The 12031-nt window shown below is 55.6% G+C and overlaps 1 protein-coding gene across 1 annotated transcript; it reads left to right on the forward strand.

The window, feature by feature from the left end:
* Window positions 1-5381: 5381 nt before the first annotated feature.
* SFL1 (uncharacterized protein) lies at window positions 5382-7447 on the forward strand (the record flags this gene model as incomplete). The annotated part of the gene is made up of 3 exons (XM_060604082.1): window positions 5382-6049; window positions 6104-6172; window positions 6220-7447. 3 exons carry the CDS (start codon window positions 5382-5384, stop codon window positions 7445-7447), a joined length of 1965 nt encoding a protein of 654 aa, XP_060453334.1.
* Window positions 7448-12031: the final 4584 nt, after the last annotated feature.

Below are 12031 nucleotides of genomic sequence, written 5' to 3' on the forward strand. Positions count from 1 at the left end.
GTGCCTGACCGCTGGCCGAGGAGAGGCCACGCCGACAAGGTCCAGTTGGCTTGGTATTCTGCCATGGACCCTCTTCTCGGACGGTATGTATGCATGCTGTCTCGTTTCTTGGCAGGTAAGATAGGAGGGCCGGAGGCGGGAGGGGGTTTGTTAGCTGTGAGCCAATTTGAATACCCTAGGGCCGCACATTGGTGTTATGGTCAAAGAGGGGCTTGTTTGTTGAATGGGTTGGATTGGGTTGGGTTGGGTTGGGTTGGGTTGGGTTGGGCTTAAGGGATCATGGGATTATGGGGTTGTGTGGGGATTTTAAGCGTTTAGGCGGCTTGAATCGGCATATGGAAAATGGAAAACGGCACGCGGTACGTAAAGAGGAGATAGGGGGAAAAGGATTCTCCGTGATTCGGAGATATTCAAATCCTGAAAAATGGATTCGCCAACCTTGGGATTAATGCCCTGTTTTCATTCACACGCTTTGGGATGCATACCCGCTGCCAACCCCACGCTCTCCGCGTATGTCACCAAGACACGATGCAACCGAATGAGGCACAATATCGCTTGTACGTATTGGTGTGAGGATTATAGAATGGATTGTTGGACAGGATGGCTTGGATGGCTGCGACGCCGCTAGCCGCAGCCCGTCAGGTTAATCTTGCGCCAGAGTCAGAATCCGTCCAGGGTAAAACTGTCTCTCTCTTTGTGACCAGACTTGACTTTTGGAAAGAGCCCAAGTCCCAACTGGTCAGGTGCTAGGAACAAGAGGATGAGAGGTTGAATCAACAGTATAATACAACGGTTCCAGTAACTGGGCAGGGGCGAGGTAGAGCCAAGGCCAAGACTGCTGGTCTCTGATGCTATGCAAGGCATCCAAGGGAGGGTTGCAAAGGATGCAATGTTGCAGAGGTCAAGGTTGGCGCCTTCGTGCATATGTGCAGAGTCGTTTGACTTGTTGGATCATACAGTGTAATGCATCTGAGTCTCCGGCCCTTGGAGCGGTCCGGCAGCCGGCAGCCGACAGCTGATTTGTCATCAGAGCCCTGCCATGTTAGCTGTTACAGTTGAATGCCGTTAGTTGATGTTGGATCGTTGTATGAAAGAGTGTAGTTTGACAGCACATGGCTATTTGTCGTAAACTTTGGCATTAGTGTGGGCCCGATTACTGTACATTCATTATACATTAACCAAAGTCTCCCCAATTCCCCAAGTCTCGGTTGTCATGTTAGTTGTGTCTCATGCCCCCTCCATGCCCCTCATACCCTTCTTTTCCCTTAAGACCCTTAAATTCATCAGCCGTAACTCTGATGCCGTACATGTTTGACCCTTCCTAGGCTCCTACCCCCGGAAGCCCCGTACCCCGTATCGCGTGAGACTTTGCAGAGTAGCAATCTAAGATTGCCTTACCCGCCAGAACAGACTCGGACGCTTGCTTGCTTTTGTAACCATGTAGCGAGTAAGAGTAGTATAACATTTGGGTAGTTGGATGGGTACATTGAGCTTAGAAATCTAACGTGTCTGGGTCCACTGGTCTAAAGGGTTACCTAGTTTGGTGGATACCCCACAAGTCCAATTGTTACCTTTGCTCTCCCATCTATATCAGTCTTCTGCTTCCATCAACCTATCCCTCACTCACATCTGTTCTCTCTCCAAATCTCCAACTCAACCAACACCTACTCAATCTTTCTTCTTCATTCCTCCGACGGACCAGAGACGAGAGACGTCAACCCGGACACCTCCCCTTTGCCACCGTGCATTGTATGCTGCGCAGAGCGCTCGCTCCCCCTTTCGAATTCGAATTCATCATCAATCCCTCATCCCTCATATCCCTCATATCCCTCTCTTGACTTTTCCCTCTCTTCCCCTCATCGCCCCGATCCCTCTTTATCCTTTTTACCATTCCTCATTCATTCCTCGGCCTTGAATCCACCATCGCCGTTGGTTGACTTTGGAAAATCCAATCACCCACCAATCGAACACCCGTGCACTCAAGCTTCTTCGACGCCCCCCTCTCCACTGACAGGGAAACGCCAAACGATTCTGTTGACATCCATCCCGGCGCCACCTGGACCCCTTGATCACCTGAAGAGATTGCATTGAGAACAGACCACAGGCTACAGGGTATTCTCAAGTTTCACCTCCGCACACATTTCGGCCTACTCGAGAGCGCTTTCCCTTAAGGCCTCTCTACCAAGCCTACCACCACCTTCCCCCACTCGATAACGCCCTCAACACCCTCGGCGCCTCGAACGCCTCCTTCCAAACCTCTCAACTAGCACCTCGCAAGACACGCTGATGCCTCTGCGTTCGTCAGCCTCGTCTATCTTACTGTCCGCCTTCCCTTGGCCTCTCCATTAGCGCCATTCCACCACCAACCACCTCTTTCCTTTGCCTTCATCAATCATCGTCATCAACTCATCCACCACCTTCCCTCGCATCCACACGCACCGTCTGGTCACTTGCACCCGTGTATACACACACACACCACACACACACAGCCCTTCCTTCCACACACTACCAACGCGTCACGGCCCCCACTAGCACCTAGCTCGAGCTGTTTGGGCATTTCACCTCTACCATCACTGGCCCTCGCGTCGTCCCCACCATCCCCATACGCAACACCTAATAGGTCAATCATCGGTGTCGAGGACCTACGCACGCGTTCGCTTTGCGCACTTGTCCATCTCGTACAGTGTGTTTCGGTTGCCAGCTCTCAGACTCGCACTTGTCACTCCTTTAGAGTTGGATCACTAATCTTGTCCACGTCGTCCTGTATCACAGGACCCAACAACAGAAGCTGTGACCTCCCTTCCATCTTCTCTCCGGTTTCTCCGTCCTTCTCGGTGTTCGACTGTCCTTTACCGACACTCCAGGGAGTTGTCTTTTGGATCCCTCCCTTGGTTCTTTGGTGTTGCCACCGACGGTTTCCAGCCGATCCAGACCCCAGTGCCTCCGCCAGCTTCGGAGCGACAGAGCGAGTGGCATCAACATCAATTCACACCCGCCGCACTCTCACATTAACCGCTTCAAAGCGCCGCTGAGTTGCGGTGGATCTCGGCCGTCACTCCCCTTTTCCTTGGCTCTTCAGCCATCGAAGATCTTGACCATCCGTCGCGTCGAGGTTGCCCGCCTCGTGCATCATCGCCTTGGTTTAAGCAAAGGACCATCGAATCATTCCATCTGTTCGACTAAGTCGACGAGCCTGACATTCCTTGCCAAGTTGAGTTGCGACTCTCCATCACGCATCACCCACATCCAGCCTATACTATATATCCTCACCCACGCCTCCACGTCTCTGCACACAAGCATACTCCCTCTGCATCGACACGGTATCACTCGTTTCCCTTTGATCTCGTCATCGCCCCCTCCCCTCCGTCGTTTTCGATTGTCACTGCGCATCTCGGTCCCTGCCGCCCTTCCTTTACGACACCAGAGAGAACCCACCTCCGAATCCGGTTGATTCGGCGTTTGTAACCACCCACCTCCCCCTACCTCTCTCGCCCCTATTAAATTCTGTCGACGTCGACGAGTGCGACGTTTGAGTTTCGGGATCGGGCTTCCAAGCCTCTTACAGGAACCTCTGGTCTGGTGAGGTTGGTGAATCTGTTCCTGGACACGAGCCAACCAACATGTACGTACAACGCCTCTGTCTCTCTACCTTCACCTATGCCTCTGCCTCTGCCTCTGCGCCCCTTCTTATCCGAGACGATACTATACATCGCCCTTTAATGCCCTTTTCGAGTACTGTATCACACACATTCTCCTTACCCTAGCCATCTCCTTTTCTCTCGTCGACAACGCAGCAACGCTCTCGTGCTCCGGGTTCCTGTAGCTGGCAGCTGACCCAGGCAGTAGAACAACGATCGACCTGCAACTTGTACTCGCCGCCACTGTAGATTCGCCTCAATCACAGGTTAGTCCCATCCGCTTGGCATCCCGCCTACCAGATCGTCTCTGCCCTTATCCCCACTCCGCCTCGTTCCCTCAATTTCCTCCATGCTCGTGCCAACGCCTCGTGTCACCACACACCAAAGCCCTGCATTGCGTGGTTGCCTGGTTGCTTCTCAACACGAAAGGTGCACCATGCGCATGTGGTTTGGTGACACTGCCACCACGCACGACGCATTGGCTACCAATCTTATCCATTACACATACACACACATACACGCAAACCAGTTCAACCACCCCTTATTCCCAATCTTCGCTTCCATTCCTACTTTGTCCCTTTCTTCTTGCCACCCTTCTTGACTCCTTCTCGCTTCACGTCCTTCTCCTTCTTTGTCTCTTGTCGAACCTCCACCAAAGAGGGTCTCCCATACCGGTTCGGGCGGCGGTGGGTGAGTCCCGAACGTTGGGTGTGCCCGAACGCCGAGGCCCATGGCAGCCATGTCGGGCATGATGTGTATTGTCGCGCTCGCGCCATGTCGGAAGCATGGACAGCGGTGTGCGTCATGTGGCTGGGTAGCGCGCCTAGGGTCGGCATTCAACCGATCCTCAACAGGAGGTGGCGCCCACAGCAGGGCAGGGGTCATGGGCCCAAGCGTACCTGCCTTTGTTCCTCTTCATTCCAGAAATTGTGGGCCCGAGCGTTGGTTCTGGGTCCTCGAGATGGGTTGCTGCCATGCACGGTCTCGCCGCGCAATGCGGAGAATCACGGAAGAAGGGAGACGAGGTTAGTTTGAGACTGAACGCGAGAGAGGGGGGAGAGGGGCGAGGGTTAATTGGGGCACTGGGCGCCAGGCTGTGCCAAAGAGTTGTTTGTGGAGCGGATGACGGGTGGGAAGACAAGAGTCTGAAGAGAATGGCTGTGTGTGGATCGATCCTCGGGTGGAAGAGAGCGTGCGCGCGTGAGCGCGTGTGCATCGGGGAATAGTTACGTCTTCCGCACCATTCTTCCTATTCCTTGCTTCGCGAGGTTTCGCCGTGCGTCGACCTCTGTACTGTAGCACATTCTCCCCTCCTTTCGCGCTGTCCATCATCCTTCTCTGTCTCCTCCCTGCCTTGCACCGCACACCTCATTGCTCTTCGCTCCATACGTCACCCTTTTGACTTCTCTTCTTTTCCTCACCTTCTCCTCACTATCTGTGCTCAGTCGCCTTCCTCGCCCATCCTACCCTGTCACCCATCGGCCCACATCCCCTTTACCACTCGTCTCGTCCGTCCTTCAAAACCGCTGAACGCCACTCAACAATCCGCTAACACTACGCAGGTAGCCTCGACACTACCACCCTTATCTCATTGTCTCCATCCGAGGCCGACCCCAACGTCGACCTCGCCCTCCTTAAATCACGATCGCCCTCCCAGCTCAGCCAGTTCCCGCTCGCCATCCAGGCGATGGGCTAGGTTCCCGGTTACAATCGAGTCACTTCCTCGATACCCGACCATTGCCCATGTCCAACAACAACCGCCGCGTGTCCACCAAGCGGCGGCTCTCTTTGACCATTGACGACTCGGACAAGCGTCAACGGTCAGAAGACAGTCACATGTCCATCGGTCGCTCCGCGATTCCCTCTCGAGATGGCGCCGCGACTCCCCCCGTGGCGTCCCCGGCGTCGTCATCTATGGAACAAGAGACGGAGCTGAATGAGTCAGGCTCTGCCCGCCAAGGGTACGCGTCCGCGTCCGCATCCGCGTCGCCAACCTCTTCGGAGGGCGGTGAAGCATCTCGTCCTACTCCTCGCCCTACCACTTCTGGGCCACGTGCTCCGACATGGCAGACCGATGCCCCAGCTCCCGACCAACGCCAGTGGCCGCGGGAACAAAGGACCAACCTTCGCGCTCGCGAGGGCAGTCGCGACGACCGCAACCGTGACCACCTCGACCCTCGGGGAACGATGCCATCCCTTCCGAGCAGCTCTGCGCATCACGAGGAGCGGCGCAGCCCATCGGGAGGAACGTATTCTAACCAGTTGGTTCAGCCACCTCCCAAGACGCAAGCAGCATTCGTTGGTAAACTCTACTCCATGCTTGAGGACGACAAGATTCGCAGATCAGGCCTCCTGCACTGGTCGCAAGATGGTTCGTCGTTCGTCTGCCCCAACCCCACCGAGTTCTCCAAGTGAGTGACACCTGTTGCGCTGCCGTGCACACGTGGAGATGCTGACGTCAACAGGGAGGTTCTGCCAAACTATTTCAAGCACAACAACTGGCAGTCGTTCGTCCGGCAGCTCAACATGTACTCGTGACTGGCACCTGCGACGGTTTCGGTTTTTTTTCCTGACATAACAGGTTTAACAAGGTCTCTGACTTATACTCGACCGCCAACGCCGACCCCCAGGCTTGGGAGTTCCGTCACCCCCTCTTCCGCCGAGGAGAGCCTCATCTCCTGGCAAGCATCAAGCGCAAATCCAATCGCCAGAATCAGGACAGTGTCGCACCGTCCTCGGCCATTCACCCTACGACCTCCCCCAACGAAGATGAGAGCAAGCCCATAATGTGGAACTCTACAGCGCATGCTGTCCCTCGTTATTCTCCCCCTTCGCGTGACTATCCCTCGACCAGCCGCTCGTACTATGGCCAGCCTCGCCCTCCATCGAGGGAGTTTGACACGAACCCACCTGCGCTTGGGGTCAGTAACTCTATCCCTCCTCACAACCGCCAGTACCACAGCGAATCGTCTGTCACTCGTTCCGACGCCGCGTTCCACCAGGCCAGCTCGAGTCGCCTTGGTGCCAATGATTCGCTCGGCAACCAGTTGTCAACGCTTCAGGACACGGTTAACAGACTGCATCATGCTCTCAACACTGAGCGGGCCGATAATACTCGCAACAACATGGAGCTCACCACTATCGTGCTGGAACAGACCCGCATGCTTCTCGAGTGCGACGGCCAAGTGAGGCTGCCGCGAGATGCCCTTCAACGACAGTACGAGGAGCTTCTCACGCGGCGTGACGGGCTCGACCGGCTCAACGTTTCGGAGGCCCTCAGCAGCATGGCCAACTCGAGGAGGGCCCCGACTGCACCTGCTACATCTCTGGACCACAACCGTCCGGCCACGAGCTATGAGCCTCCTCGCCCCACCTCAAGCTACGAACAGCGCCCCCCTTCCAGCTACGAGCAGCGTCCGCACTCGGGCTATGCACACCATGGCCCTAGCCCTTACGACCCACCTCATCGCGCCCTGCAACCTCCCATGGGCGATCCCAGGGACCGCGCGTTGCACACTTCGGGTTCGCTGTCGCGCCGGCCACCGTCACCTACGTTCGATCGTCGCCCAGCAACGATTGACCATGCCACCAATTACTCTCCTCGCACCTACCCTGATCACCAACGGACGGCAGGGTATGCAGAGTTCCGGTATCGTCCACCGCCAATGGATGTGCCACATCCTCGTGACCGCGACCGCGATGTTGCGCCTCCCCGTGGTGCTCTGCCTCGTCGGCTTACGGAACCTCCAGCCCCCATGGACGACGCTCCCGACCAGCCCAAAACTTCCCTTCGCAATCTCCTTCACTAAATCTCCTTTTCCCCGTCCCGATTCCGACCTCGCCGGGCACGTCTGTGGCGACGCCCACCCACACGAATGTGCGGCCCCCACGGTCTCGCTCGACATGGACTACTACTGTTTCACTACGACCATCGATATTCATCGCCGCCTGGCAGCGTGGAGCGCTGCCGGCCACGTCAATCTTACGACCCAGCAAAGCCCCTACCAGCAGAACAAGCACCATCAGGAGGGCAACTCGAGCCTTTCCAGTACTCGCAACTTTGGGGATAGCCCCCTTGTGCGGTTGCCCTCCCCCCGCATACAATACACGACGCCCAGCGGTCAATTCTGCTGTGACGACAACCCTCATAATGACGAATGCATGCACCCCAAACCAACCTGACATGGCGATCGGCGAACTGACAGTTCTCTCTCACAATCAACAAACATGTCGTTTGTTGGCACTAACCGACATGTAACCGCCACTTGGACTGGAACCCCTTTAGGCGTGCGGTTCGTGTCCTCCTTGACTGCCATCGGCCGTGCGAGGTGGAACCAAGGGACTGGTGCTGCAGAGCGGCGTCGTCATCCGCGTATTGATTGGGCTCCCGACTTGTTTCTGTCTCTCGGCAACGCAGGGCGTGACAGGGATTCCAATTCCATGACTATGACAGAGCCGCGCTCGTGGCGAGCGCGGGAGATGACTGACTTGGGGGTGGCCGGCGAAGTTCCAACTTTGGCGGTACCCCAGTGCCTACCTATGATCTCCTGCAGGTGTGTTCCTTGGGTCACAACTTGAACTACAGGCACGATCAGGCACGACCATTACTGAGTTCATTGTGCTCATGCCTCAATTGCCCAACTCGCCCAACCGACTGCGGCTCCTTCGAAACATACTGCCGGCACATCTCCTTCTGACTGAAGAATTCTGGAACGGCGGCGTGCACCGCATAAGTGTACATGGCGTGACAGGAGGAACGAACACGAGGGACGAAGGGCGGGGGTGGTGCCGCTGCTTCTTGGTTGATCGCACAAGATTTGATGACGAGCTGATGCGGCCTTTGCCCGGCCGAAATATCGGGATCGATCTGACGAGCTTTGGTCAACGAGGAACGAACGGAGGTGGTTGGTGACAAGGGTGGTTGCTGGAACGCGCCCTTTCGGCAAGTGGATCCGCTGCTGGAATGACTGAGAACTGCCGGGTGAACAAGATCTCGATCGATGTCGCGCAAGGGTGAGGGGCTCAGAGTTCTGCCCATAAGTGGCAGTTCCTGGGGAACAACAGCTGCGGACTGACCGGGCTGGGTGGGTTCGGCAGGGGAGCTGGAAACTGTATGAAAGGGGGGCGGAAGAGGGGACAGGCAATTGGCGTCTGTCGCCGCTGAATCCAGTGGGAAGGACCAGCCCGTTGGCAGGTTGTCGGCTCGTGGAAAAACATGAACTGCCACTACTTGGACCACATACTACCGATCTAAGGTAACAGTATTCAATTTCTTCTCCAGAATGTTGCATCTCGTTATTGGATCGAAAACAGTGGGCTGCACCGCCGAGAACAGTTGGACGGCCTGGGTGAGGTCTTCGGCGCATGGTCTGTTATGCGCTCCAAGGGAAATGGCCTGCGATCCCTCGCACTCCCCCCATTGTGCTTCTTGGCCTCGAATTCACTAGTTGCTTTGTGGTGAGAGCGAGCAGCGGTGAGAGGATGAAAGGCACGCCCCAGTCTGAAACACATGGGGGCCGATGACACCCATTGTTCATTGCTCCTAGCAGTCCCCCCCGCCCCCCCCCTCCACCCCTCCTCAGCTCCTCCAACTTTCCATCATCATGACTTGTCCCAAAATCGCTAGCGATCGCGCTCTCATTTACCTGTCCAGCGACATGTACTGTTTGCATCTACCTCTTCTTGGCCTGACATCGGCTGGGGAAGGGACGAGGACGTGCCTGTACCGGTACCTTCGGCGCGCCGCCGAGCGATCGACATCCGTCGGCGTGGTGTAAAATATTCGCTGGTACGTCGTTCGGCCCCCGAGCTCGTGGACCACATGGAGTGGTGGCCACTGACCCGGGATGGGCCTGGCTGGGAGGCTGGAGGGGATGTCCATTTGACCAGGCACGAGTCCATGTGCAACCCAAGGTAAGGGCGAAAGGGATTTTGAGGAATAATACGGGCGAAACAGAGTCCCGGATGACCTCTAGTACTGTCAAAGAATGAACATGTCAAGTGGATGAGCTATGAGCCACGGCTGAGGGGTGACTGACGGCGATCTGGCGATCGCCAAAGTCGGGGCTGCGATGACGCGATGATCGCCCCCAGTAATGCCCGCTGATCGTCACATCGACCCCAAAGGCGCGGTACATGCGCGGTACCGCTGCGTGGGTGCTCCACCAACCACGCAGGTAGATTTGGTATTGAGATGGAGCGGCGGAAGTGCATAGCGGCGTGGCGGGGTTGAAGAGATTGAGGTACGTAACGTGCCTGGACGGGACCGACTCTGTGGATCGTAGATCATTTGGTCATTTGTCATGGTGGTGGGAGCCGTGCCTGTTCTTCCTAACCTCGCCTCTCTTGACGAGCGTACGACTCAGAAAAATCTACGTTCCAATAACATATGGCAATTAATGTACGATTGTTAACCAACAAGACAATTGTCAAGATGAGCAACGTTGCATGGCGACATGAACAAAGGAACCATCGCCAGCTCGCCTGTCAAGGCCTATTGAGTGGTCTTGTGACTTTTTGTTTACACCTTCCTCGCTCCATCTCATCAAATAATGGACGGATGAAATGGATCTCTAATCTCCTTTCTTTAATCGGCATTCCCTCTCCTCACAAAATCGGTGGCGGACCTTACCACACGCCGCTATCCAACCCAAGTCAAATGAGTGTTCGGAGCGGTGGGACGGCGACCCATAGCCGAGATCCAGATTCTCCGTGAACTGTCAACCGTGAGCCGTAAGCTTGCATTCCAAGATGGAGCAGATTTCCATTAACCGATACAGCTGGGCGATCCTTCTTCTCTGCACCTCAACGCCACCATGAACACGTGAACGCTACGTTACTTGCATACCCGCATGCCACGTCTCCGATAGCCGCGGCTACTAGGTGATTCCAGAGGTCCTACTTTCAAGTTGCTCGCAACTTTGTCGGGCCACGATAGCCCAGAATCAAGACATCGTTGCTACCTAGATTCCGCACAAGACTTTGGGATGATGGGGTTCCGCCAGGTATGTTTCGGCGATAGGACGCGGGACATGTCCCACCGCTGTCTCGCTCTACCCGTGGCAGCTCAATCCTCCTTGCGTTGGAAAGTTGGGGTTGAACATATCCATGTCATCCATCCTCTGCCCTGGGGTTCATCCACACCCATCCTGCGCACGGACATCCTGGCCCGTATTCTCCGTGGATCCCTGGCGATTCGCACCGATTCGCACCGATTCGCACCCAGAGGGGGAAGCAAAGCCCCACTCTAGGGCACCATACTTTGGTGCCCATTCGGAATGTCACTTGCAAGCTAACCCATGTAAGAGGATCCTCTAAACTGACTAACACCTAGGTGCCGCTAGTCCGCTTGACGTCCTTGCTGGTGCCCCACATATATGCTGCCTTCCTAGCTCTCCCGTCAGCTCTCATCTCGACCATCCGTGACAGTGGCGGCCTCCGCCATTTCTTCTTTACCTAGCGCAGAGGAACCACGATCCTACGCAGGACCTTCTCTCGGTCTGGCTAGACCCAGATTAATTCTCGTCTCCCACACCCTGTTGATCTCAGATCGAAATTCAAGATACCTCCAGTAACCTCCGAACTTCGGCTCCAGATTCATCCAGGCGGCCAAATCCCAGCACCAAGAAAGGAATAACCATCATCATGATTGTGAGCTCATCAGCACAATCAAGTCGTCCGCTGAATTTAGCTCGTGCGCTGTGCTGTGACATGGAAGCATTGCACCTGTCAGAAGACTTCTGGGGACCACTGAACTCGTTCCGAATTGGCCCAAATTCGTCGACATGTCAAGCCCTGGTTAGTGGCGGAATACCGTGCCATCTGCAGTCCAGATAAATCTGATTGCTGGAAGAGTGCTGATTCAAGCACGTGAGCTTCACTCACGATCTGGTCCGAACGGCAGTCGACGCGACCGAGGTCACGTCACTGAAGCTCTCCCCATCCATGGCCGACCCTTGCCGCACATCTTCATCATGCCCAAACATTTGCCTCGAGCTAACATGGTGAGTGACTTCAGATAAGTGAGGACTCTCCGCAGTCCGTTTCACAGAGTTTTGAAATGAACTGTCGGCTGACACTTGCAGGCAAGTTCCGCCCACACTCCGTCTCGGTGGGAGGTCACATGAACCGAACTCTGTCATTCCACTTCTGGGAGGCGAGCTACATGAACGAAGGTGAGTCTAACGCTTTGGCAATACCAAATGCAGTAGAGCTGTATCCCATTGCTAGCCTGCCTAGCAGCTTTTGCTTACGTCAGGATGATGTGAGGCGAGTGGCGCAGCTCAGAGATGGCAGCGGCCATCCAGTCGGTAGTTGAAGTTGCGCGTCCTCGGTCCAGCATTCAGCCCAATGGCTCGGATAACGATATCAATACCGTAGAACATTACCTCGGT

Source organism: Cutaneotrichosporon cavernicola (assembly GCF_030864355.1).
Source record: "Cutaneotrichosporon cavernicola HIS019 DNA, chromosome: 1".
In the NCBI taxonomy this organism is placed as follows: domain Eukaryota; kingdom Fungi; phylum Basidiomycota; class Tremellomycetes; order Trichosporonales; family Trichosporonaceae; genus Cutaneotrichosporon; species Cutaneotrichosporon cavernicola.